This window comes from Oncorhynchus keta, chromosome 16, assembly GCF_023373465.1.
Source record: "Oncorhynchus keta strain PuntledgeMale-10-30-2019 chromosome 16, Oket_V2, whole genome shotgun sequence".
Classification (NCBI taxonomy): domain Eukaryota; kingdom Metazoa; phylum Chordata; class Actinopteri; order Salmoniformes; family Salmonidae; genus Oncorhynchus; species Oncorhynchus keta.
The window spans coordinates 15460689-15487501 of NC_068436.1; the positions used below are offsets into that span (position 1 = coordinate 15460689).

The window sequence follows — 26813 nt, forward strand, 5'->3', positions numbered from 1 at the left end:
CACTTTCCATTCAACATCTTTCTCCTCTCTGTACATGGTTCTCCTTTTAATAAAGTAGGAAGTACCATACATGCACTACCGGTCAAAAGTTTGGACACACCTACTCATTCAAGGGTTTTTCTTTATTTTTTACTATTTTCTACATTCTAGAATAATAGTGAAGACATCACAGCTATGAAATAACACATATGGAATCATGTAGTAGTGTTAAAGAAATCAAAATATATTTTATATTTCATATTCTTCAAATAGCCACCCGTTGCCTTGACAGCACACTTTTGGCTTTCTCTCAACCAGCTTTATGAGGTAGTCACCTGGAATGCATTTCAATTAACAGGTGTGCCTTATTAAAAGTTCATTTGTGGAATTTCTTTCCTTCTTAATGCATTTGAGCCAATCAGTTGTGTTGTGACAAGGTAGGGGTGGTATATAGAAGATAGCCCTATTTGGGAAAAAAACAAGTCCATATTATGGCAAGAACAGCTCAAATAAGCACAGAGAAACGACAGTCCATCATTAATTTAAGACATGAAGGTCAGTCAATGTGGACAATGTCAAGAACTTTGAAAGTTTCTTCAAGTGCAGTCGCAAAAACCATCAAGCGCTATGATGAAACTGGCTCTCATGAGGACCGCCACAGGAATGGAAGACCCAGAGTTACCTCTGCTGTTGAGGGTAAGTTCATTTAGAGTTACCAGCCTCAGAAATTTCAGCCCAAATAAATGCTTCACAGAGTTCAAGTAACAGACACATCTAAAAATCAACTGTTCAGAGGAGAGACTGTGTGAATCAGGCCTTCATCGTCGAATTGCTACAAAGAACCCACTTCTAAAGGACACCATGAGAAGAAGAGACTTGCCTGGGCCACAAAACGTGAGCAATGGACATTAGACCATTGGAAATGTGTTGTTTGGTCTGGAGTCCAAATTGGAGATTTTTGGTTCCAACCGCTGTGTCTTTGTGAGACGCAAAGTAGGTGAACGGTTGATCTCCGCATGTGTATTTCCCACCGTAAAGCATGGAGGAGGAGGTGTTATGGTGTAGGGGTGCTTTGCTGGTGACACTGTCAGTGATTTATTTAGAATTCAAGGCACACTTAACCAGCATGGCTACCACAGCATTCTGCAGCGATACGCCATCCCATCTGGTTTGGGCTTAGTGGGACTACCATTTGTTTTTCAACAGGACAATAACCCAACACACTTCCAGGCTGTGTAAGGGTTATTGTGAATTCCATTGGTGTGGGTTTCAGCATGAAATATTCTTGATATATTTTTTCTTTTTATGTCTATGTCTCTGTTGTAAATGTTTCGGTGTCAAACTGGTAGCAATTGTGAAAAAGTCAATAGTAGGAAGAGTTGCCGAGTTAATTAAAATGAATGCCATTTAAAAAAAAATAGTTAGACTATGTTCTCTTGGTCCATATCCACTAGAAACTCATGGACAATATGGACACAGATATAAAGAAATTATACTTTATATGAGTATTTTTTATTATTCAAGTATAACTTACCAGAGTTACCATAGATGACCTGTTAATTTCCATAGTTACCATAGACGACCTGTTAATTACCAGTCACCGTAGATGACCTGTTAATTACCAGCGTTACCGTAGATGACCTGTTAATTACCAGCATTACCATAGATGACCTGTTAATTACCAGTCACCCTAGATGACCTGTTAATTACCAGAGTTACCGTAGATGACCTGTTTAATTACCAGAGTTACCGTAGATGACCTGTTTAATTACCAGAGTTACCGTAGATGACCTGTTTAATTGCCAGAGTTACCGTAGACGACCTGTTAATTACCAGTCACTGTAGACGACCTGTTAATTACCAGCGTTACCGTAGATGACCTGTTAATTACCAGCGTTACCGTAGACGACCTGTTAATTACCAGCGTTACCGTAGACGGCCTGTTAATTACCAGCGTTACCGTAGACGACCTGTGTTTGGGCTGACATCCCATTTAACGGGATGATATTACAACAGCTAGTGAAAGTGCAGGGTGCCTAATTCAAAACATCAAAAATCTTATAATTAAAATTCCTCCAACATACATGTATCTCATACCATTTTAAAGGTAATCTTGTTGTTAATCCCACCACAGTGTCCGATATCAAATATGCTTTACAGCAAAAGCACCACAAACGATTGATAGGTCACCACCAAACGACAATAAACACAGCCATTTTTTCCAGCAAAAAGAGCTGTCACAAAAAGCACAAATAGAGATTAAATCAATCACTAACCTTTGATGATCATCAGATGACACTCATAGGACTTAATGTTACACAATACATGTATGGTTTGTTTGATAAAGTTCATATTTATCAAAATATGAGTTTACATTGGCGCGTTACATTCACTAGTTCCAAAAACATCCAGTGATTTTGCATAGCCACATCATTCAACAGAAATACTCATCATAAATGTAGATTATAATACAAATTATACACATGGAATTATAGATATACCTCTCCTTAACCTGTTGCGACGAGCAATCCCGTATCCGGGAGCGTAATTATAGCCTCAAGCTTATTACCATAACGCAATGTTAACTATTCATGAAAATCGCAAATTAAATTAAATAAATATATTTGCTCACAAGCTTAGCCTTTTGTTAACAACACTGTCATCCCAGATGTTCAAAAAATGCTTTTCAACCATAGCTACACAAGCATTTGTGTAAGAGTATTGATAGCTAGCATAGCATTAAGCCTAGCATTCAGCAGGCAACATTTTCACAAAAACAAGAAAAGCATTCAAATAAAATAATTTACCTTTGAAGAACTTCGGATGTTTTCAATGAGGAGACTCTCAGTTAGATAGCAAATGTTCAGTTTTTCCAAAAATATTATTTGTGTAGGAGAAATCGCTCCATTTTGTTCATCACGTTTGGCTAAGAAAAAAAACGAAAATTCAGTCATTACGACACAAACTTTTTTCCAAATTAACTCCATAATATCGACAGAAACATGGCAAACGTTGTTTAGAATCAATCCTCAAGGTGTTTTTCACATATCTATTCGATGATAAATCACTCGTTGCAGTTTGGTTTCTCCTCTGTTCAAAATGGAAAAATGCACGCACCAGGAGATTACGCAATAGTTTTGACGGAGGACACCGAGCGGACACCTGCTAAATGTAGTCTCTTATCGTCAATTTTCCAATGATATGCCTACAAATACTTCACAATGCTGCAAACACCTTGGGGAAATGATAGAAAGTGTAGGCTCATTCCTTGCGCATTCACAGCCATATAAGGAGACATTGGAACACAGCGCCTCCAAATTCTGGCTCACTTCCTGTATGAAATTTAATCTTGGTTTCGCCTGTAGCATTAGTTCTGTGGCACTCACAGACAATATCTTTGCAGTTTTGGAAATGTCAGAGTGTTTTCTTTCCAAAGATGTCAATTATATGCATAGTTGAGCATCTGTTCGTGACAAAATATCTTGTTTAAAACGGGAACGTTTTCCATCCAAAAATGAAATACTGCCCCCAGAGGTTCAAGAGGTTAACATATAGCTTCAATAAAGTTCCAACCGGAGTATTCCTTTGTGTCTTGATGAGCAATGGAACGCAAGTGGATACCATGAGGAATGCACATGATCAGAAAATGGCTGACTGCCAGTCACCTGATACATTCTGCTCTCATTCAGTCCCACAACACAGTAGAAGTCTCATTCAAATTTCTATAGATGGTTGACATCTAGTGGAAGCCCTAGGAAGTGCAACATAATTAATATCTCAAGGGGATTTCATTGGGAACTGTGGTGAATACATACCAAGCTCAGATTTCTCACTTCATTCTTTGATTTCTCCTCAGGATTTTGCCTGTCATATGAGTTCTGTTATACTCACAGACATCATTCAAACAGTTTTAGAAACGTTAGTGTTTTCTATCCAATAGTAATAATAATATGCATATATTAGCAACTGAGACTGAGGAGCAGGTCGTTTACTTTGGGCAATTTATTCACCCAAGCTACTCAATACTGCCCCCCAGCCATAAGATGTTAATTACCAGCATTACCGTAGATTACCTGTTAATTACCAGTGTTACCGTAGACGACCTGTTAATTACCAGTGTTACCGTAGACGGCCTGTTAATTACCAGCGTTACCGTAGATGGCCTGTTAATTACCAGCGTTACCGTAGACGACCTGTTAATTGACAGAGTTACCGTAGACGACCTGTTAATTACCAGCGTTACCGTAGATGACCTGTTAATTACCAGCGTTACCGTAGACGACCTGTTAATTACCAGCGTTACCGTAGATGACCTGTTAATTACCAGCGTTACCGTAGATGACCTGTTAATTACCAGCGTTACCGTAGATGACCTGTTAATTACCAGCGTTACCGTAGATGACCTGTTAATTACCAGCGTTACCGTAGATGACCTGTTAATTACCAGCGTTACAGTAGATGACCTGTTAATTACCAGCGTTACCGTAGACGACCTGTTAATTACCAGCGTTACCGTAGATGACCTGTTAATTACCAGCGTTACCGTAGATTACCTGTTAATTACCAGCGTTACCGTAGATGACCTGTTAATTACCAGCGTTACCGTAGATGACCTGTTAATTACCAGCGTTACCGTAGATGACCTGTTAATTACCAGCGTTACCGTAGATGACCTGTTAATTACCAGCGTTACCGTAGATGACCTGTTAATTACCAGCGTTACCGTAGATGACCTGTTAATTACCAGCGTTACCGTAGATGACCTGTTAATTACCAGCGTTACCGAAGATGACCTGTTAATTACCAGCGTTACCGTAGATGACCTGTTAATTACCAGCGTTACCGTAGATGACCTGTTAATTACCAGCGTTACCGTAGATGACCTGTTAATTACCAGCGTTACCGTAGATGACCTGTTAATTACCAGCGTTACCGTAGATGACCTGTTAATTACCAGCGTTACCGTAGATGACCTGTTAATTACCAGCGTTACCGAAGATGACCTGTTAATTACCAGCGTTACCGTAGATGACCTGTTAATTACCAGCGTTACCGAAGATGACCTGTTAATTACCAGCGTTACCGTAGATGACCTGTTAATTACCCGCGTTACCGTGGATGACCTGTTAATTACCAGCGTTACCGTAGATGACCTGTTAATTACCAGCGTTACCGTAGATGACCTGTTAATTACCAGCGTTACCGTGGATGACCTGTTAATTACCAGCGTTACCGTAGATGACCTGTTAATTACCAGCGTTACCGTAGATGACCTGTTAATTACCAGCGTTACCGTAGATGACCTGTTAATTACCAGCGTTACCGTAGATGACCTGTTAATTACCAGCGTTACCGTGGATGACCTGTTAATTACCAGCGTTACCGTAGATGACCTGTTAATTACCAGCGTTACCGAAGATGACCTGTTAATTACCAGCGTTACCGTAGATGACCTGTTAATTACCAGCGTTACCGAAGATGACCTGTTAATTACCAGCGTTACCGTAGATGACCTGTTAATTACCAGCGTTACCGTAGATGATCTGTTAATTACCAGCGTTACCGTAGATGACCTGTTAATTACCAGCGTTACCGAAGATGACCTGTTAATTACCAGCGTTACCGAAGATTCCAGTAACTTTGGTAAATGACCAGTAGATTTATAACCCTAATCATACAGTATAGTACAGACAACTCCTCTCATCCTCTTCAAATAAGCGGTGAGCGTATAGCCTTGCAGTTTTTTTGTCTACTTTAGATCAAACATACAGTATCACACATAAAAAACACTCCTCCTCTTGCAGTTCTTTCATCTACTTTAGATCAAACATACAGTATCACACATAAAAACCACTCCTCCAACCGTAAGCATTTCACCTCTGACTTGCACTTTTCCCTCAGTTGAGATCACAGATGTATTGAAGAACGTAATGTTTCTTTCTCTCAGGGGATTTCCGCTCCTTAGTTCTCCACAGTAGGTGAAGGTGAGAACCAGAGTGAAGTGAAGTTCTCACTTCAGATTGAGAGGTGAGCAAAAGTAGGATAAGATAACAAAGCGAGCGATTTGAAATGTGTTTTTCTTTCACCAGAGACAGTTTAAACCAAGTCCTAGATTAGAACACACATTCATCTGATATTGTACCGTGTGTTTAGTGGACTCGCTGTCTGAGAAACCCTGAGAGTTTCTCTGTCAGATGCAACACCTTCAAATGCACCACACAGCACAATATAGACAATCCTCCCCTAAGAATGGTTCACTACTTTCAAATCTACCCGAAATGCAAACAACTGAGAGAGAGAATAAACCTGGAGACTATCAACTATCTGAGTCATTGTGAGTTAGTCTATTAGAATATCAACTATCTGAGTCATTGTGAGTTAGTCTATTAGAATATCAACTATCAACTATAGTCTATTAGAATAGCAACTATCTGAGTTATATTGTGAGTTAGTCTATTAGAATATCAACTATCTGAGTCATTGTGAGTTAGTCTATTAGAATATCAACTATCTGAGTCATTGTGAGTTAGTCTATTAGAATATCAACTATCTGAGTTATATTGTGAGTTAGTCTATTAGAATATCAACTATCTGAGTCATTGTGAGTTAGTCTATTAGAATATCAACTATCTGAGTCATTGTGAGTTAGTCTATTAGAATATCAACTATCAACTATAGTCTATTAGAATAGCAACTATCTGAGTTATATTGTGAGTTAGTCTATTAGAATATCAACTATCTGAGTTATATTGTGAGTTAGTCTATTAGAATAGCAACTATCTGAGTTATATTGTGAGTTAGTCTATTAGAATATCAACTATCTGAGTTATATTGTGAGTTAGTCTATTAGAATATCAACTCTCTGAGTTATATTGTGAGTTAGTCTATTAGAATATCAACTATCTGAGTTATATTGTGAGTTAGTCTATTAGAATATCAACTATCTGAGTTATATTGTGAGTTAGTCTATTAGAATATCAACTATCTGAGTTATATTGTGAGTTAGTCTATTAGAATATCAACTATCTGAGTTATATTGTGAGTTAGTCTATTAGAATATCAACTATCTGAGTTATATTGTGAGTTAGTCTATTAGAATATCAACTATCTGAGTCATTGTGAGTTAGTCTATTAGAATATCAACTATCTGAGTCATTGTGAGTTAGTCTATTAGAATATCAACTATCTGAGTTATATTGTGAGTTAGTCTATTAGAATATCAACTATCTGAGTTATATTGTGAGTTAGTCTATTAGAATATCAACTCTCTGAGTTATATTGTGAGTTAGTCTATTAGAATATCAACTATCTGAGTCATATTGTGAGTTAGTCTATTAGAATATCAACTATCTGAGTTATATTGTGAGTTAGTCTATTAGAATATCAACTATCTGAGTTATATTGTGAGTTAGTCTATTAGAATATCAACTATCTGAGTTATATTGTGAGTTAGTCTATTAGAATATCAACTATCTGAGTTATATTGTGAGTTAGTCTATTAGAATATCAACTATCTGAGTCATTGTGAGTTAGTCTATTAGAATATCAACTATCTGAGTCATATTGTGAGTTAGTCTATTAGAATATCAACTATCTGAGTTATATTGTGAGTTAGTCTATTAGAATATCAACTATCTGAGTTATATTGTGAGTTAGTCTATTAGAATATCAACTATCTGAGTTATATTGTGAGTTAGTCTATTAGAATATCAACTATCTGAGTTATATTGTGAGTTAGTCTATTAGAATATCAACTATCTGAGTTATATTGTGAGTTAGTCTATTAGAATATCAACTATCTGAGTTATATTGTGAGTTAGTCTATTAGAATATCAACTATCTGAGTTATATTGTGAGTTAGTCTATTAGAATATCAACTATCTGAGTTATATTGTGAGTTAGTCTATTAGAATATCAACTATCTGAGTCATTGTGAGTCTAATCCTAATATAATAACAATGGCTCTGGATGGGCTTTGTCGCAGTCAAATAGCTTGGTCCCTTGACCCCGCAATTAACAAGAGCAAATATGACCAGAGTGTGAAATACCATGTCTCTCACCATGCATTCTTCAGTCAGCCCAGAAAAGCCAATGAAAACCAAATGTCTTCCATTGATTGCAAATGAACGTCGTGGAAGATAAGCACATTTCTATTTGAATATGGATTTTGGCATTTTAAGTTCCTTTTGGGTTTTTGTGGGAGGTTTGATCCTATTGAGGTTTTTTGCTTCACTAATTTGTGTGGGGGGTTATGGGGAAGTATGTGGGGTTGGGTTGTGGGGAAGTGTGTTGGGTTGTGGGGAAGTGTGTGGGGCTGGGTTGTGGGGTTGGATTGTGGGGAAGTGTGTGGGGTTGGGTTGTGGGGAAGTGTGTGGGGCTGGGTTGTGGGGTTGGATTGTGGGGAAGTGTGTGGGGTTGGGTTGTGGGGTTGGATTGTGGGGAAGTGTGTGGGGTTGGGTTGTGGGGTTGGGTTGTGGGGTTGGGTAATGGGGAAGTGTGTCGGGTTGGATTGTGGGGAAGTGTGTGGGGCTGGGTTGTGGGGAAGTGTGTGGGGTTGGGTTGTGGGGTTGGGTTGTGGGGTTGGATTGTGGGGAAGTGTGTGGGGTTGGGTTGTGGGGAAGTGTGTGGGGTTGGGTTGTGGGGTTGGGTTGTGGGGTTGGGTTGTGGGGTTGGGTTGTGGGGAAGTGTGTGGGGTGGGGTTGTGGGGAAGTGTGTGGGGTTGGGTTGTCCGGGTTGGATTGTGGGGAAGTGTGTGGGGTTGTGGGGAAGTGTGTGGGGTTGGGTTGTGGGGAAGTGTGTGGGGTTGGGTTGTGGGGAAGTGTGTGGGGTTGGGTTGTGGGGAAGTGTGTGGGGAAATGTGTGGGGTTGGGTTGTGGGGAAGTGTGTGGGGTTGGATTGTGGGGAAGTGTGTGGGGTTGGATTGTGGGGAAGTGTGTGGGGTTGGGTTGTGGGGAAGTGTGTGGGGTTGGGTTGTGGGGAAGTGTGTGGGGTTGGGTTGTGGGGAAGTGTGTGGGGAAATGTGTGGGGTTGGGTTGTTGGGAAGTGTGTGGGGTTGGATTGTGGGGAAGTGTGTGGGGTTGGATTGTGGGGAAGTGTGTGGGGTTGGGTTGTGGGGAAGTGTGTGGGGTTGGATTGTGGGGAAGTGTGTGGGGTTGGGTTGTGGGGAAGTGTGTGGGGTTGGGTTGTGGGGACGTGTGTGGGGTTGGGTTGTGGGGAAGTGTGTGGGGTTGGGTTGTGGGGAAGTGTGTGGGGTTGGGTTGTGGGGAAGTGTGTGGGGTTGGGTTGTGGGGAAGTGTGTGGGGTTGGGTTGTGGGGAAGTGTGTGGGGTTGGGTTGTGGGGAAGTGTGTGGGGTTGGGTTGTGGGGAAGTGTGTGGGGTTGGGTTGTGGGGAAGTGTGTGCATGCGTGCATTTTTGTGCATGTGAGTATCCTTGTTGATAAAGTTTTCTCCTAATTGAAGTAAATGTGAACTTGCACCAAATGTTAATCAAGTTATGTATTTCAATCCAGAGTTATACCGCTCTAAAATGATTCATTGACAGTTATAATGTAATCTATATACTGTACATGATAGGCAGTTATTGAATGGAATGGAATCCCACACTATTACTGTTTGTTCACACATGTACTATTCAACCACCACCATAACCCTGTATGGTAAGGCCCTACAAGAAAGGCTGTCTGCCAAAACCAGGCCTCTATGACTCCCAGCGCAAGCAGGGTTTTTTGTTCTGTTCAGTTAATATACAGACATACAGATTGTTCCTTATCAGATCACTTTGCAGATATAAAACTGAAACAGATCCCTGAAAACACAGAGGTCTTCCAGGAGCAACTACAGTCTAGACACCATTCTCCAGTCTCGCACTGTTTCCGTACAAGCCCTCCAACATCCATAGTGCCACCTACCCCTCTCTCACCTCAGAGATTCTTCTCAACCCTCTCTCACCTCAGAGAGGTACACAGATTCCTCTCTACTCTCTCACCTCAGAGAGGTGCACAGATTCCTCAACCCTCTCTCACCTCAGAGAGGTGCACAGACTCCTCAACCCTCTCTCACCTCAGAGAGGTGCACAGATTCCTCAACCCTCTCTCACCTCAGAGAGGTGCACAGACTCCTCAACCCTCTCTCACCTCAGAGAGGTGCACAGACTCCTCAACCCTCTCTCACCTCAGAGAGGTGCACAGATTCCTCTCTACCCTCTCTCACCTCAGAGAGGTACACAGATTCCTCTCTACCCTCTCTCACCTCAGAGAGGTACACAGATTCCTCTACCCTCTCTCACCTCAGAGAGGTACACAGATTCCTCAACCCTCTCTCACCTCAGAGAGGTGCACAGACTCCTCAACCCTCTCTCACCTCAGAGAGGTGCACAGACTCCTCAACCCTCTCTCACCTCAGAGAGGTGCACAGACTCCTCAACCCTCTCTCACCTCAGAGAGGTGCACAGACTCCTCTACCCTCTCTCACCTCAGAGAGGTGCACAGATTCCTCTCTACCCTCTCTCACCTCAGAGAGGTGCACAGATTCCTCTCTACCCTCTCTCACCTCAGAGAGGTGCACAGATTCCTCTCTACCCTCTCTCACCTCAGAGAGGTGCACAGATTCCTCTCCTACCCTCTCTCACCTCAGAGAGGTGCACAGATTCCTCTCTACCCTCTCTCACCTCAGAGAGGTACACAGATTCCTCTACCCTCTCTCACCTCAGAGAGGTGCACAGATTCCTCTCTACCCTCTCTCACCTCAGAGAGGTACACAGATTCCTCTACCCTCTCTCACCTCAGAGAGGTGCACAGACTCCTCTACCCTCTCTCACCTCAGAGAGGTGCACAGATTCCTCTCTACCCTCTCTCACCTCAGAGAGGTGCACAGATTCCTCTCTACCCTCTCTCACCTCAGAGAGGTGCACAGATTCCTCTCTACCCTCTCTCACCTCAGAGAGGTACACAGATTCCTCTCTACCCTCTCTCACCTCAGAGAGGTAAACAGATTCCTCTCTACCCTCTCTCACCTCAGAGAGGTGCACAGATTCCTCTCTACCCTCTCTCACCTCAGAGAGGTGCACAGATTCCTCTCCTACCCTCTCTCACCTCAGAGATTCCTCTCTACCCTCTCTCACCTCAGAGAGGTACACAGATTCCTCAACCCTCTCTCACCTCAGAGAGGTGCACAGACTCCTCAACCCTCTCTCACCTCAGAGAGGTGCACAGATTCCTCTCTACCCTCTCTCACCTCAGAGAGGTGCACAGATTCCTCTCTACCCTCTCTCACCTCAGAGAGGTGCACAGATTCCTCTCTACCCTCTCTCACATCAGAGAGGTGCACAGATTCCTCTCCTACCCTCTCTCACCTCAGAGAGGTGCACAGATTCCTCTCCTACCCTCTCTCACCTCAGAGAGGTGCACAGATTCCTCTCCTACCCTCTCTCACCTCAGAGAGGTGCACAGATTCCTCTCTACCCTCTCTCACCTCAGAGAGGTGCACAGATTCCTCTCCTACCCTCTCTCACCTCAGAGAGGTGCACAGATTCCTCTCTACCCTCTCTCACCTCAGAGAGGTACACAGATTCCTCTCTACCCTCTCTCACCTCAGAGAGGTACACAGATTCCTCAACCCTCTCTCACCTCAGAGAGGTGCACAGACTCCTCAACCCTCTCTCACCTCAGAGAGGTGCACAGACTCCTCAACCCTCTCTCACCTCAGAGAGGTGCACAGACTCCTCTACCCTCTCTCACCTCAGAGAGGTGCACAGATTCCTCTCTACCCTCTCTCACCTCAGAGAGGTACACAGATTCCTCAACCCTCTCTCACCTCAGAGAGGTGCACAGACTCCTCAACCCTCTCTCACCTCAGAGAGGTGCACAGACTCCTCAACCCTCTCTCACCTCAGAGAGGTGCACAGACTCCTCAACCCTCTCTCACCTCAGAGAGGTGCACAGACTCCTCAACCCTCTCTCACCTCAGAGAGGTACACAGATTCCTCTCTACCCTCTCTCACCTCAGAGAGGTACACAGATTCCTCTCTACTCTCTCACCTCAGAGAGGTGCACAGACTCCTCAACCCTCTCTCACCTCAGAGAGGTGCACAGACTCCTCAACCCTCTCTCACCTCAGAGAGGTGCACAGATTCCTCTCTACCCTCTCTCACCTCAGAGAGGTGCACAGATTCCTCTCTACCCTCTCTCATCTCAGAGAGGTACACAGATTCCTCTCTACCCTCTCTCACCTCAGAGAGGTAAACAGATTCCTTTCTACCCTCTCTCACCTCAGAGAGGTACACAGATTCCTCTCAACCCTCTCTCACCTCAGAGATTCCTCTCAACCCTCTCTCACCTCAGAGATTCCTCTCTACCCTCTCTCACCTCAGAGAGGTGCACAGATTCCTCTCAACCCTCTCTCACCTCAGAGATTCCTCTCAACCCTCTCTCACCTCAGAGATTCCTCTCTACCCTCTCTCACCTCAGAGATTCCTCTCTACCCTCTCTCACCTCAGAGAGGTACACAGATTCCTCTCTACCCTCTCTCACCTCAGAGAGGTAAACAGATTCCACTCTACCCTCTCTCACCTCAGAGAGGTACACAGATTCCTCTCTACCCTCTCTCACCTCAGAGAGGTACACAGATTCCTCTCTACCCTCTCTCACCTCAGAGAGGTAAACAGATTCCTCTCTACCCTCTCTCACCTCAGAGAGGTACACAGATTCCTCTCTACCCTCTCTCACCTCAGAGAGGTAAACAGATTCCTCTCTACCCTCTCTCACCTCAGAGAGGTACACAGATTCCTCTCTACCCTCTCTCACCTCAGAGAGGTACACAGATTCCTCTCTACCCTCTCTCACCTCAGAGAGGTAAACAGATTCCTTTCTACCCTCTCTCACCTCAGAGAGGTACACAGATTCCTCTCAACCCTCTCTCACCTCAGAGATTCCTCTCAACCCTCTCTCACCTCAGAGATTCCTCTCTACCCTCTCTCACCTCAGAGAGGTGCACAGATTCCTCTCAACCCTCTCTCACCTCAGAGAGGTGCGCAGACTCCTCAACCCTCCCTCAGAGAGGTGCACAGACTCCTCTACCCTCTCTCACCTCAGAGAGGTGCACAGATTCCTCTCTACCCTCTCTCACCTCAGAGAGGTGCACAGATTCCTCTCTACCCTCTCTCACATCAGAGAGGTGCACAGATTCCTCTCCTACCCTCTCTCACCTCAGAGAGGTGCACAGATTCCTCTCCTACCCTCTCTCACCTCAGAGAGGTGCACAGATTCCTCTCTACCCTCTCTCACCTCAGAGAGGTGCACAGATTCCTCTCCTACCCTCTCTCACCTCAGAGAGGTGCACAGATTCCTCTCCTACCCTCTCTCACCTCAGAGAGGTGCACAGATTCCTCTCTACCCTCTCTCACCTCAGAGAGGTACACAGATTCCTCAACCCTCTCTCACCTCAGAGAGGTGCACAGACTCCTCAACCCTCTCTCACCTCAGAGAGGTGCGCAGACTCCTCAACCCTCTCTCACCTCAGAGAGGTGCACAGACTCCTCTACCCTCTCTCACCTCAGAGAGGTGCACAGATTCCTCTCTACCCTCTCTCACCTCAGAGAGGTGCACAGATTCCTCTCTACCCTCTCTCACATCAGAGAGGTGCACAGATTCCTCTCCTACCCTCTCTCACCTCAGAGAGGTGCACAGATTCCTCTCCTACCCTCTCTCACCTCAGAGAGGTGCACAGATTCCTCTCTACCCTCTCTCACCTCAGAGAGGTGCACAGATTCCTCTCCTACCCTCTCTCACCTCAGAGAGGTGCACAGATTCCTCTCTACCCTCTCTCACCTCAGAGATTCCTCTCTACCCTCTCTCACCTCAGAGAGGTACACAGATTCCTCAACCCTCTCTCACCTCAGAGAGGTGCACAGACTCCTCAACCCTCTCTCACCTCAGAGAGGTGCACAGACTCCTCTACCCTCTCTCACCTCAGAGAGGTGCACAGATTCCTCTCTACCCTCTCTCACCTCAGAGAGGTACACAGATTCCTCTCTACCCTCTCTCACCTCAGAGAGGTGCACAGATTCCTCTCTACCCTCTCTCACCTCAGAGAGGTACACAGATTCCTCTCTACCCTCTCTCACCTCAGAGAGGTGCACAGATTCCTCTCTACCCTCTCTCACCTCAGAGAGGTGCACAGATTCCTCTCTACCCTCTCTCACCTCAGAGAGGTGCACAGATTCCTCTCTACCCTCTCTCACCTCAGAGAGGTACACAGATTCCTCAACCCTCTCTCACCTCAGAGAGGTGCACAGACTCCTCAACCCTCTCTCACCTCAGAGAGGTGCACAGACTCCTCAACCCTCTCTCACCTCAGAGAGGTACACAGATTCCTCTCTACCCTCTCTCACCTCAGAGAGGTGCACAGACTCCTCAACCCTCTCTCACCTCAGAGAGGTGCACAGACTCCTCAACCCTCTCTCACCTCAGAGAGGTGCACAGACTCCTCTACCCTCTCTCACCTCAGAGAGGTGCACAGATTCCTCTCTACCCTCTCTCACCTCAGAGAGGTGCACAGATTCCTCTCTACCCTCTCTCACCTCAGAGAGGTGCACAGATTCCTCTCTACCCTCTCTCACCTCAGAGAGGTGCACAGATTCCTCTCCTACCCTCTCTCACCTCAGAGAGGTGCACAGATTCCTCTCTACCCTCTCTCACCTCAGAGAGGTACACAGATTCCTCTCTACCCTCTCTCACCTCAGAGAGGTAAACAGATTCCACTCTACCCTCTCTCACCTCAGAGAGGTACACAGATTCCTCTCTACCCTCTCTCACCTCAGAGAGGTAAACAGATTCCTCTCTACCCTCTCTCACCTCAGAGATTCCTCTCAACCCTCTCTCACCTCAGAGATTCCTCTCTACCCTCTCTCACCTCAGAGAGGTGCACAGATTCCTCTCTACCCTCTCTCACCTCAGAGAGGTACACAGATTCCTCAACCCTCTCTCACCTCAGAGAGGTGCACAGACTCCTCAACCCTCTCTCACCTCAGAGAGGTGCACAGACTCCTCAACCCTCTCTCACCTCAGAGAGGTGCACAGACTCCTCTACCCTCTCTCACCTCAGAGAGGTGCACATATTCCTCTCTACCCTCTCTCACCTCAGAGAGGTGCACAGATTCCTCTCTACCCTCTCTCACCTCAGAGAGGTGCACAGATTCCTCTCCTACCCTCTGGGTCATGTTTCAGGGGGTTAGTGGCAGCATGGGGAGAGATGCTCCAGGTGGGTTTCGTTTACAAACGTATGCCGCATTCATTTGTTCAATCTCTCATTGGTTCTCTTGTTCGCCTGTTCAAAGGATCTCTGCTCATGTGTCATATTAGACTGCATGTGGTTTGCTGTGGTAATAGAATTGCTTATTGCGATGCTAACTCAATTATTCCTGAGAGCCCTTATCTGTGGTGCCGGGGTACGAGCCGTCTTGGCTCTGGATGATCATCAGCATTCAGCAGCTTGTGAATTTGAGAACAAAGGAGGTAGCTACCCCTCGGAGGCGAGAGGGCTCACTGAGGAGTAATTGAATTGTTTCTTGTTGTTGATGTTGTTGCCGGTGCCCGGCGCTGGCAAACACGGAGGGGAAGGCTAGCGAGGAGGAAAGCTAATCTTCCATCACTCCTTCATTTTACTAGCCCACACACACACACACACACACACACACACACACACACACACACACACACACACACACACACACACACACACACACACTTTTTTTTTTTTCATATCCCTCTCCCCTGTTCTCTGGCACTCTCATTCACCCTCTATCTCTTTTTCCTTTTGCCTCCCTTCCTCTCTCTCTCACTCTGTCTCTGTCTGTATGTCTCCCTACCTCACCACCCTCCCATCCCCCTCATACAATCTCTCCCCCTTCCCTCTGATTTCTTGCAGACGGAGCAGTTTGTGCATGCGCTCAAAGACGAGCTGGTGAAGAGCGCCTTGCTGGCCCTCCACGCTGCACAGCCCGGCTATGTTACAAAGAACCAGAACCAGACCCTGCCAGGCCACCAGGGTCACAGCCACCAGGACCACCCTAGTCCCAGCCAGAGGGGTCAACAAGGCCAGAGTCCACCCCAGAACCCAGGCCACAGTCCTGGGCAGCCATCGGCTACAGACAGCCCTGTGGTGGTGTGTAATAATGTGGATGGTGGCTCCCAGACGGCTCACAACAGAGAAGACGGGCAGGCTCCTCTGAAGCGCCAGGACTCCATACCGTGTCATAAGGAGTACGACGAGGAGGAATGGGCAAGTCCTGCTGTTTCTATACCATCATCTCACTCTGTGTCTACTCTGCTCTGTCTGTCTGGGGGTCTCAATCTCTGTCCCCCTTCTTCCTCTCTCTCAATTCAATTCAATGGGATTTATTGGCATGGGAAACGTATATTAACATTGGCAAAACAAGTGAAATAAACCATTTTAAAAGATAACAGTAAACATTACAGAAGAATAAAGACATTTCAAATGTCATATTATGTCTATAGACAGTGTTGTAACAATATGAAAATAGTAAAAGTACAAAAAGGAAAATAATCAAGCATAAATATGGGTTGTATTTACAATATGGTGTTTGTTCTTCGCCGGTTGCCCTTTTCTTGTGGCAACAGGTCACAAATCTTGCTGCTGTCATGGTACACTGGTATTTTACCCAATAGATATGAAAGTTTATCAAGATTGGATTTGTTTTTTTGAATTCTTTGTGGGTCTGTTTAATCTGAGGGAAATATGTGTCTCTAATATTGTCATACATTTGGCAGGAGGTTAGGAAGTGCAGCTAATTTTCCACCTCATTTTGTGGGCAGTGAGCACATAGCCTGTCTTCTCTTGAGTGCCCGGTCTGCCTACGGCGGCCTTTCTCAATAGCAATGCTATGCTGACTGAGTCTGTACATAGTCAAAGCTCACTCACTCTCTCTGTCTCTGTCTCTCTCTCTCTCTCTCTCTCTCTCTCTCTCTCTCTCTCTCTCTCTCTCTCTCTCTCTCTCTCTCTCTCTCTCTCTCTCTCTCTCTCTCTCTCTCTCTCTCTCTCTGTGCCTCTCTCTCTCTCTCTCTCTCTCTCTCTCTCTCTCTCTCTGTCACTCTCTCTCTGTCTTTCTGTCTCTGTCTCTCTCTCTGTCACTCTGTCTGTCTGTCTCTGTCTCTGTCACCCTCTCTGTCTGTCTCTCTGTCTCTGTCACTCTCTCTGTCCCTGTCAGTCTCTCTCTCCCTCTGCCAGTGCAAGTCTAAAAGTTGCTGTATCTGATGATAAACAATAGTTAATATCAGTTACAGAAGTCTTAAGAAACCGTGTGCGCGTGCCGTGTGTGCTAATAGAAACTATGGGGAATGAAGCTGACAGCAGGGACTTAGCCGGAGTCACACACTACAATTCCTAATCAGCCATCAAACAACTGTCTGCCTTTGAGAAGAGTTTAAAAACACTCACCTCTGAGACAAAGGACATCCAAACTGCACTCCAACACACACACACTAAGCCATGCTTGGCAAGCCTAATTACTTTCCCCAACAGGCAGAAAGTGAATAAATCAATTAAAAAAGGTGGGTATTATGAGGACAATACGAAACAGAGGAGTTCCAAAGTAGAAAAGCACTTTGAGAGTTATCTCTTCAAGTAGGCTGCAATTGCCATCTACTGAGAGTAGAGAAACTCTTCATAGTGCTTCTGTGACCGATTTGATTTTGAGACATTGAGAGTTAAAGGCTAGTAGAACTCTGGTGATAAGGGCTTTGAACAGCCAATGTCCAATCATACTCAAACCCACTGTAGTGGCCCAAGGCAGAGATATACATCCATATTTAACATGGTTGATATTATTTATTACATTCTATGTTTTGGGATCAAATAGTACCTTGAACATCGTGGTTCGCTAACAGACAGGTGTGGAACATGGATTCATCTTCCAGACAGATCACATGGGGCGGCAGGGTAGACTAGTGGTTAGAGCGTTGGACTAGTAAACGAAAGGTTGCAAGATCGAATCCCCGAGCTGACAAAGTATAAATCTGTCATTCTGCCCCTGAACAAGGCAGTTAACCCACCTAGGAACAGTGGGTTGTCATTGAAAGTAAGTCTTAACTGACTTGCCTAGTTAAATAAAATAAAAAATAAACATGCAGATTGACCTCTTTCCTTCTCTCACACACACACACACACACACACACACACACACACACACACACACACACACACAGGCCAGGTGCTGATGTTGTGTTTGTCTCCTCTAGGACAGGGTGTGGGCCAACGTGGCGAAGAGCCTCAACTGTGTCATCGCCATGGTGGACAAGCTCCAGGAGCAGGAACCAATCAACAACAACCAGGAACAACCAATCCCTAAGCAGGTCCTGGCTGACGTCATCACCTCCCACAACCCCGGTAAGAGTTTCACCGCTGAATGTGTCGTATATCAAAGAGTGACTCAAGTAAGAGTTAACAGAAAACCACGGCTCTACACCCATAACAATGTCCTATAGCCTAGTCCCAGATCTATTGGTGTTGTCTTGCCATGTTGATATCACCTACATACAGTTATATAGTCCTGCAATACCAACCAGAAAGACTTCCATAGAGTCCTGGATGTATCTAGATGGCACAAGCTCTCGTCCTCGGTCTTAACTCCTTCTCACCATAGGGTGGCAGTCACGTCCCACAACAGCCAGTTGCAGTATTTGGTCTGCACAAAATCTGCACACACACACTCTCAGAGATGACAGAATGAAGCACAGGAGGTTGGTGGCACCTTAGTCAGGGAGGACGGGCTCGTGGTAATGACCGGAGCATACAGCTAACTACATCATACTCGTGATGCCATTCTATTCACTCCGTTCCAGCCGTTATTATTATGAGCCCTCCTCCCCTCAGCAGCCTCCACTGGAATTAAGGTAAGAAGGATAGAGTGCATAAATAACACATTGACCACAGAGAAGTGGAGCAAGGACCTCTTGTTATTCACACTCTAGTGGTTAGAGCGTTGGACTAGTAACCGGAAGGTTGCAAGTTCAAACCCCCGAGCTGACAAGGTACAAATCTGTCGTACTGCCCCTGAACAGGCAGTTAACCCGCTGTTCCTAGGTCATTGTTGAAAATAAGAATTTGTTCTTAACTGACTTGCCTAGTTAAATAAAGGTCAAATAAAAAATAAAAAAGATGAGGTCGTGTCCCTACTACTGCCAAGTGGTTGGTAGATTGGTGCAGGCTTAAGTCTGACCGGGCGAAGGTGCTGGCTCCTGAATCAGGATAGTGTGCATGTTGGTGAATCATTAGTGTGTATGAGCATGGCAGCCGATCTAGTGACACGTCTTTTTCCAAACATTCACAGAGGTAAGCAGGACCCGCTGCATTTTATTAAGGTAGATAACAGACACAGGGAGTAAACAGGACCTACAGCATTTTATTAAGGTAGATAACAGACACAGGGAGTAAACAGGACCTGCAGCATTTTATTAAGGTAGAGAACAGACACAGGGAGTAAACAGGACCTACAGCATTTTATTAAGGTAGAGAACAGACACAGGGAGTAAACAGGACCTACAGCATTTTATTAAGGTAGAGAACAGACACAGGGAGTAAACAGGACCTGCAGCATTTTATTAAGGTAGATAACAGACACAGGGAGTAAACAGGACCTGCAGCATTTTATTAAGGTAGAGAACAGACACAGGGAGTAAACAGGACCTGCAGCATTTTATTAAGGTAGAGAACAGACACAGGGAGTAAACAGGACCTACAGCATTTTATTAAGGTAGAGAACAGACACAGGGAGTAAACAGGACCTACAGCATTTTATTAAGGTAGAGAACAGACACAGGGAGTAAACAGGACCTACAGCATTTTATTAAGGTAGAGAACAGACACAGGGAGTAAACAGGACCTACAGCATTTTATTAAGGTAGAGAACAGACACAGGGAGTAAACAGGACCTACAGCATTTTATTAAGGTAGAGAACAGACCACAGGGAGTAAACAGGACCTGCAGCATTTTATTAAGGTAGAGAACAGACACAGGGAGTAAACAGGACCTGCAGCATTTTATTAAGGTAGAGAACAGACACAGGGAGTAAACAGGACCTGCAGCATTTTATTAAGGTAGATAACAGACACAGGGAGTAAACAGGACCTACAGCATTTTATTAAGGTAGATAACAGACACAGGGAGTAAACAGGACCTACAGCATTTTATTAAGGTAGATAACAGACACAGGGAGTAAACAGGACCTGCAGCATTTTATTAAGGTAGAGAACAGACACAGGGAGTAAACAGGACCTACAGCATTTTATTAAGGTAGAGAACAGACACAGGGAGTAAACAGGACCTACAGCATTTTATTAAGGTAGAGAACAGACACAGGGAGTAAACAGGACCTGCAGCATTTTATTAAGGTAGAGAACAGACACAGGGAGTAAACAGGACCTACAGCATTTTATTAAGGTAGAGAACAGACACAGGGAGTAAACAGGACCTGCAGCATTGTATTAAGGTAGAGAACAGATGAGTTCCTTTAAAAGAAAGTGAAATGAATCCATGGACAACACTGCGGCGGCCTCCTGGCATAGCCACGGGAAGAAGTTTGGCGGGTGGATGCGCTGAAGACCTCTATATCGTCGGTCCACTAATACAGGACTGGTAAAGGCTCACTACACTACTTTTGTGATAAAAAAAGCTAAATGTATGAGTGTTTACCAGCATTTGTAGCTTCAGTCTGACAAATATCTGTACAAAACAGTTAATCGGATAATACCTGTGGAATATAAAAATACTTGCTTGATATACAGTACTGTGCAGAAGTTTTAAGCAGGTGTGAAAAATGCTGTAAAGTAAGAATGCTTTCGAAAATAGACATGTTAATAGATTATATTTATCAATTAACAAAATGCAAAGTGAGTGAACAGAAGAAACATCTAAATGAAATCCATATTTGGTGAGACCACCCTTTGCCTTCATAACAGCATCAATTCTTCTAGGTTCACCTGCACACAGTTCGATGCAACTCGGCAGGTAGGTTGGCCCAAACATCTTGGAGAACTAACTACAGTTCTTCTGTGGATTTAGGCAGCCTCAGGTGCTTCTCTCTCTTCATGTAATCCCAGATAGACTTGATGATGTTGAGATCAGGGCTCTGTGGGGGCCATACCATCACTTCCAGGACTCCTTGTTCTTCTTTACGCTGAAGATAGTTCTTAATGACTTTTGTTGTCATGCTGCAGAATAATTTTGGGGCCAATCAGATGCCTCCCTGATGGAATTGCATGATGGATAAGTATCTGCCTGTACTTCTCAGCATTGAGGAGACCAATAATTATGACCAAATCCCCAACTCCATTTGCAGAAATGCAGCCCAAACTTGCAAGGAACCTCCACCATGCTTCACTGTTGCCTGCAGACCCTCATTCATGCACTGCTCTCCAGCCCTTCGGTGAACAAACTGCCTTCTGCTACAGCCAAATATTTGACTCCTCAGTCAAGAGCACCTGCTGACATTTTTCTGCACCCCAGTTTCTGTGTTTTTGTGCATAGTTGAGTCGCTTGGCCTTGTTTCACGTCGGAGGTATGGCTTTTTGGCCGCAAGTCTTCCATGAAGGCCACTTCTGACCAGACTTCTCAAGACAGTAGATGGGTGTACCAGGGTCCCACTGTTTTCTGCCAATTCTGAGCTGAAAGCACTGCTGGACATCTTCCGATTGCGAAGGGAAGTAAGCGTGATGTGTCTTTTCATCTGCTGCAGTAAGTTTCCTTGGCCGACCACTGTGTTTACGGTCCTCAACGTTGCCCGTTTCTTTGTGCATCTTCAAAAGAGCTTGGACAGCACATCTGTAAACCCCTGTCTGCCTGGGAGACCTTGCTGATGCAGTATCACTACCTTGGGTCTTGTTGCTGTGCTCAGTCTTGACTTTTGAGTAATCGGTCTTCAGCAACCTCACCTTGTTAGCTGAGTTTGGCTGTTCCTCACCTAGTTTTATTCCTCCTACACAGCTGTTTCTGTTTCAGTTAATGATTGTGTTTGAATCTACATATTGCATTGATGATCATTAGCACTTGTTTGGTATAATTGTTTAATCATACACCTGACTATATGCCTACAAAATGCCTGACTTTGTGCAGGTGAACCTAGAAGAATTGATGCTGTTATGAAGGCAAAGGGTGGTCTCACCAAATATGGATTTCATTTAGATGTTTCTTCTGTTCACTCACTTTGCATTTTGTTAATTGATAAATATAATCTATTAACATGTCTATTTTTGAAAGCATTCTTACTTTGCAACATTATCTGCTAAAACTTTTGCACAGTACTGTATGTTTTCCAGTTTTTTGAAATACTTTGCAAATGCAACTTATTTCTATGTAAAAACTGAGATGGTCTTCATTCCTTTTCCATTTTAATAGACGTCTTATCCAGAACAACTTACAGTAGTGAGAGCATCCATTTTCATACTTTTTTGTACTGGTCCCCCGTGGGAATGAAACCCACAACCCTGACATTGCAAGCACCATGCTCTACCAACTGATCATCACAAACCACTTGATGTCTTAATTACTTAATTACTGTATTCTGCATTGTTTTTCTTCATGGTGATGGAAAGTCAACCGGTACAAACCTAGATGACCAGCCTCTGTACAATACAGTAATGTACATTTACATTCAGTGGTTTGTAAGGATGGTAAATTAGTACTGCACAAAAATGGATTGTTATTCCATGTTAATTTGAAGGTAGGCCTTGAAATACATCCACATGTACACCTCCAATTGACTCAAATAATGTCAGTTAGCCTATCAGAGGTTTCTAAAGCCATGACATAATTTTCTGGAATTTTCCAAGCTGTCAACTTAGTGTATGTGAACTTCTGACCCACTGGAATTGTGATACAGTGAATTATAAGTGAAATAATCTGTCTGTAAACAATTGTTGGAAAATTACTTGTCATGCACAAAGTATATGTCCTAAGCGACTTGCCAAACTATAGTTTATTAACAAGAAATTTGTGGAGTGGTTGAAAAACGAGTTTTAATGATTCCTACCTAAGTGTATGTAAACTTCCGACTTCAACTGTATATCAGTCCACTACAGAGGTTTATATCAATCCACTACAGAGGTTTATATCAGTCCACTACAGAGGTTTATATCAGTCCACTACAGAGGTTTATATCAGTCCACTACAGAGGTCTATATCAGTCCACTACAGAGGTCTATATCAGTCCACTACAGAGGTCTATATCAGTCCACTACAGAGGTTTATATCAGTCCACTACAGAGGTTTATATCAGTCCACTACAGAGGTTTATATCAGTCCACTACAGAGGTCTATATCAGTCCACTACAGAGGTTTATATCAGTCCACTACAGAGGTTTATATCAGTCCACTACAGAGGTTTATATCAGTCCACTACAGAGGTTTATATCAGTCCACTACAGAGGTCTATATCAGTCCACTACAGAGGTCTATATCAGTCCACTACAGAGGTTTATATCAGTCCACTACAGAGGTTTATATCAGTCCACTACAGAGGTCTATATCAGTCCACTACAGAGGTTTATATCAGTCCACTACAGAGGTCTATATCAGTCCACTACAGAGGTCTATATCAGTCCACTACAGAGGTCTATATCAGTCCACTACGGAGGTCTATATGGTTGCTAATAATAGTAAAGGCCCAGTGCACTACTTTTGTGAGAACAATATATTTTCAAAAAAGTATATATTTTTGTATTAATATATTTTGTTTTTATTCAGATTTTTAGGGAAGCTGATCAGCCTCCTGGTCAGCTTTAATCTGTCAAGCCAGACAAGCTCTTATCTTTTCACTTCTATGAAAACAGTCAGTCTGAGAATGTACCAAGAGACATGGAACAGTCATTATGAAACACCAGCCTCTTGGGATCCTACTGCAGTATCTAACAGGCATTATGAAACACCAGCCTCTTGGGTTCATACTGCAGTATCCACCAGTCATTATGAAACACCAGCCTCTTGGGTTCATACTGCAGTATCCAGCAGTCATTATGAAACACCAGCCTCTTGGGTTCATACTGCAGTATCCAACAGTCATTATGAAACACCAGTCTCTTGGGTTCATACTGCAGTATCCAACAGTCATTATGAAACACCAGCCTCTTGGGTTCATACTGCAGTATCCAACAGTCATTATGAAACACCAGCCTCTTGGGTTCATACTGCAGTATCCAACAGGCATTATGAAACACCAGCCTCTTGGGTTCATACTGCAGTATCCAGCAGTCATTATGAAACACCAGCCTCTTGGGTTCATACTGCAGTATCCAACAGTCATTATGAAACACCAGTCTCTTGGGTTCATACTGCAGTATCCAGCAGTCATTATGAAACACCAGCCTCTTGGGTTCATACTGCAGTATCCAACAGTCATTATGAAACACCAGCCTCTTGGGTTCATACTGCAGTATCCAACAGTCATTATGAAACACCAGCCTCTTGGGTTCATACTGCAGTATCCAACAGTCATTATGAAACACCAGCCTCTTGGGATCCTACTGCAGTATCCAACAGTCATTATGAAACACCAGCCTCTTGGGTTCATACTGCAGTATCCAACAGTCATTATGAAACACCAGCCTCTTGGGTTCATACTGCAGTATCCAACAGGCATTATGAAACACCAGCCTCTTGGGTTCATACTGCAGTATCCAGCAGTCATTATGAAACACCAGCCTCTTGGGTTCATACTGCAGTATCCAACAGTCATTATGAAACACCAGTCTCTTGGGTTCATACTGCAGTATCCAGCAGTCATTATGAAACACCAGCCTCTTGGGTTCATACTGCAGTATCCAACAGTCATTATGAAACACCAGTCTCTTGGGTTCATACTGCAGTATCCAGCAGTCATTATGAAACACCAGCCTCTTGGGTTCATACTGCAGTATCCAACAGTCATTATGAAACACCAGCCTCTTGGGTTCATACTGCAGTATCCAACAGTCATTATGAAACACCAGCCTCTTGGGTTCATACTGCAGTATCCAACAGTCATTATGAAACACCAGCCTCTTGGGATCCTACTGCAGTATCCAACAGTCATTATGAAACACCAGCCTCTTGGGTTCATACTGCAGTATCCAACAGTCATTATGAAACACCAGCCTCTTGGGTTCATACTGCAGTATCCAACAGTCATTATGAAACACCAGCCTCTTGGGTTCATACTGCAGTATCCACCAGTCATTATGAAACACCAGCCTCTTGGGTTCATACTGCAGTATCCAACAGTCATTATGAAACACCAGCCTCTTGGGTTCATACTGCAGTATCCAGCAGTCATTATGAAACACCAGCCTCTTGGGTTCATACTGCAGTATCCAACAGTCATTATGAAACACCAGTCTCTTGGGTTCATACTGCAGTATCCAACAGTCATTATGAAACACCAGCCTCTTGGGTTCATACTGCAGTATCCAACATTCATTATGAAACACCAGTCTCTTGGGTTCATACTGCAGTATCCAGCAGTCATTATGAAACACCAGCCTCTTGGGTTCATACTGCAGTATCCAACAGTCATTATGAAACACCAGCCTCTTGGGTTCATACTGCAGTATCCAACAGTCATTATGAAACACCAGCCTCTTGGGTTCATACTGCAGTATCCAACAGTCATTATGAAACACCAGCCTCTTGGGTTCATACTGCAGTATCCACCAGGCATTATGAAACACCAGCCTCTTGGGTTCATACTGCAGTATCTTGGGTTCAACAGTCATTATGAAACACCAGCCTCTTGGGTTCATACTGCAGTATCCACCAGTCATTATGAAACACCAGTCTCTTGGGTTCATACTGCAGTATCCAACAGTCGTTATGAAACACCAGCCTCTTGGGTTCATACTGCAGTATCCAGCAGTCATTATGAAACACCAGCCTCTTGGGTTCATACTGCAGTATCCAACAGTCATTATGAAACACCAGCCTCTTGGGTTCATACTGCAGTATCCAACAGGCATTATGAAACACCATTCTCTTGGGTTCATACTGCAGTATCCAACAGTCATTATGAAACACCAGCCTCTTGGGTTCATACTGCAGTATCCAACAGTCATTATGAAACACCAGTCTCTTGTATCCAACAGGCATTATGAAACACCAGCCTCTTGGGTTCATACTGCAGTATCCACCAGTCATTATGAAACACCAGCCTCTTGGGTTCATACTGCAGTATCCAACAGTCATTATGAAACACCAGCCTCTTGGGTTCATACTGCAGTATCCAACAGGCATTATGAAACACCAGCCTCTTGGGGTCATACTGCAGTATCCAACAGTCATTATGAAACACCAGCCTCTTGGGTTCATACTGCAGTATCCACCAGTCATTATGAAACACCAGCCTCTTGGGTTCATACTGCAGTATCCAACAGTCATTATGAAACACCAGCCTCTTGGGTTCATACTGCAGTATCCAACAGTCATTATGAAACACCAGCCTCTTGGGTTCATACTGCAGTATCCAACAGTCATTATGAAACACCAGCCTCTTGGGTTCATACTGCAGTATCCAACAGTCATTATGAAACACCAGCCTCTTGGGTTCATACTGCAGTATCCAACAGTCATTATGAAACACCAGCCTCTTGGGTTCACTCCACATGACCACAACATTCTCAAACCTCACTAAAGCTGGATGGACTTTCTGCCTTGACCCCTACCTTGGCCCCACTGATGTTTGACATATGTTTGCTTCAGATACGTTTTGAATCCACAATGGTTTCTAAATTGGAGACCCTAGAAGCTAAACAAACTGTCCAAACTATCTAAACTATGAACAAACAATGATCTATCTTGT

At 44.2% G+C, this 26813-nt stretch overlaps 1 protein-coding gene across 9 annotated transcripts in view; it reads left to right on the forward strand.

Moving 5' to 3' along the window:
- Positions 1–26813, forward strand: part of LOC118378614 (type II inositol 3,4-bisphosphate 4-phosphatase-like) — a 263199-nt gene that overhangs the window by 211799 nt on the left and 24587 nt on the right. For all 9 annotated transcript variants that reach the window (XM_052464784.1, XM_052464786.1, XM_052464785.1 and 6 more), the window contains 2 exons: positions 15901–16254; positions 18231–18378. In XM_052464784.1, the coding sequence (XP_052320744.1) occupies positions 15901–16254; positions 18231–18378 (502 nt within the window). The remainder of the gene's footprint in view (positions 1–15900; positions 16255–18230; positions 18379–26813) is intronic.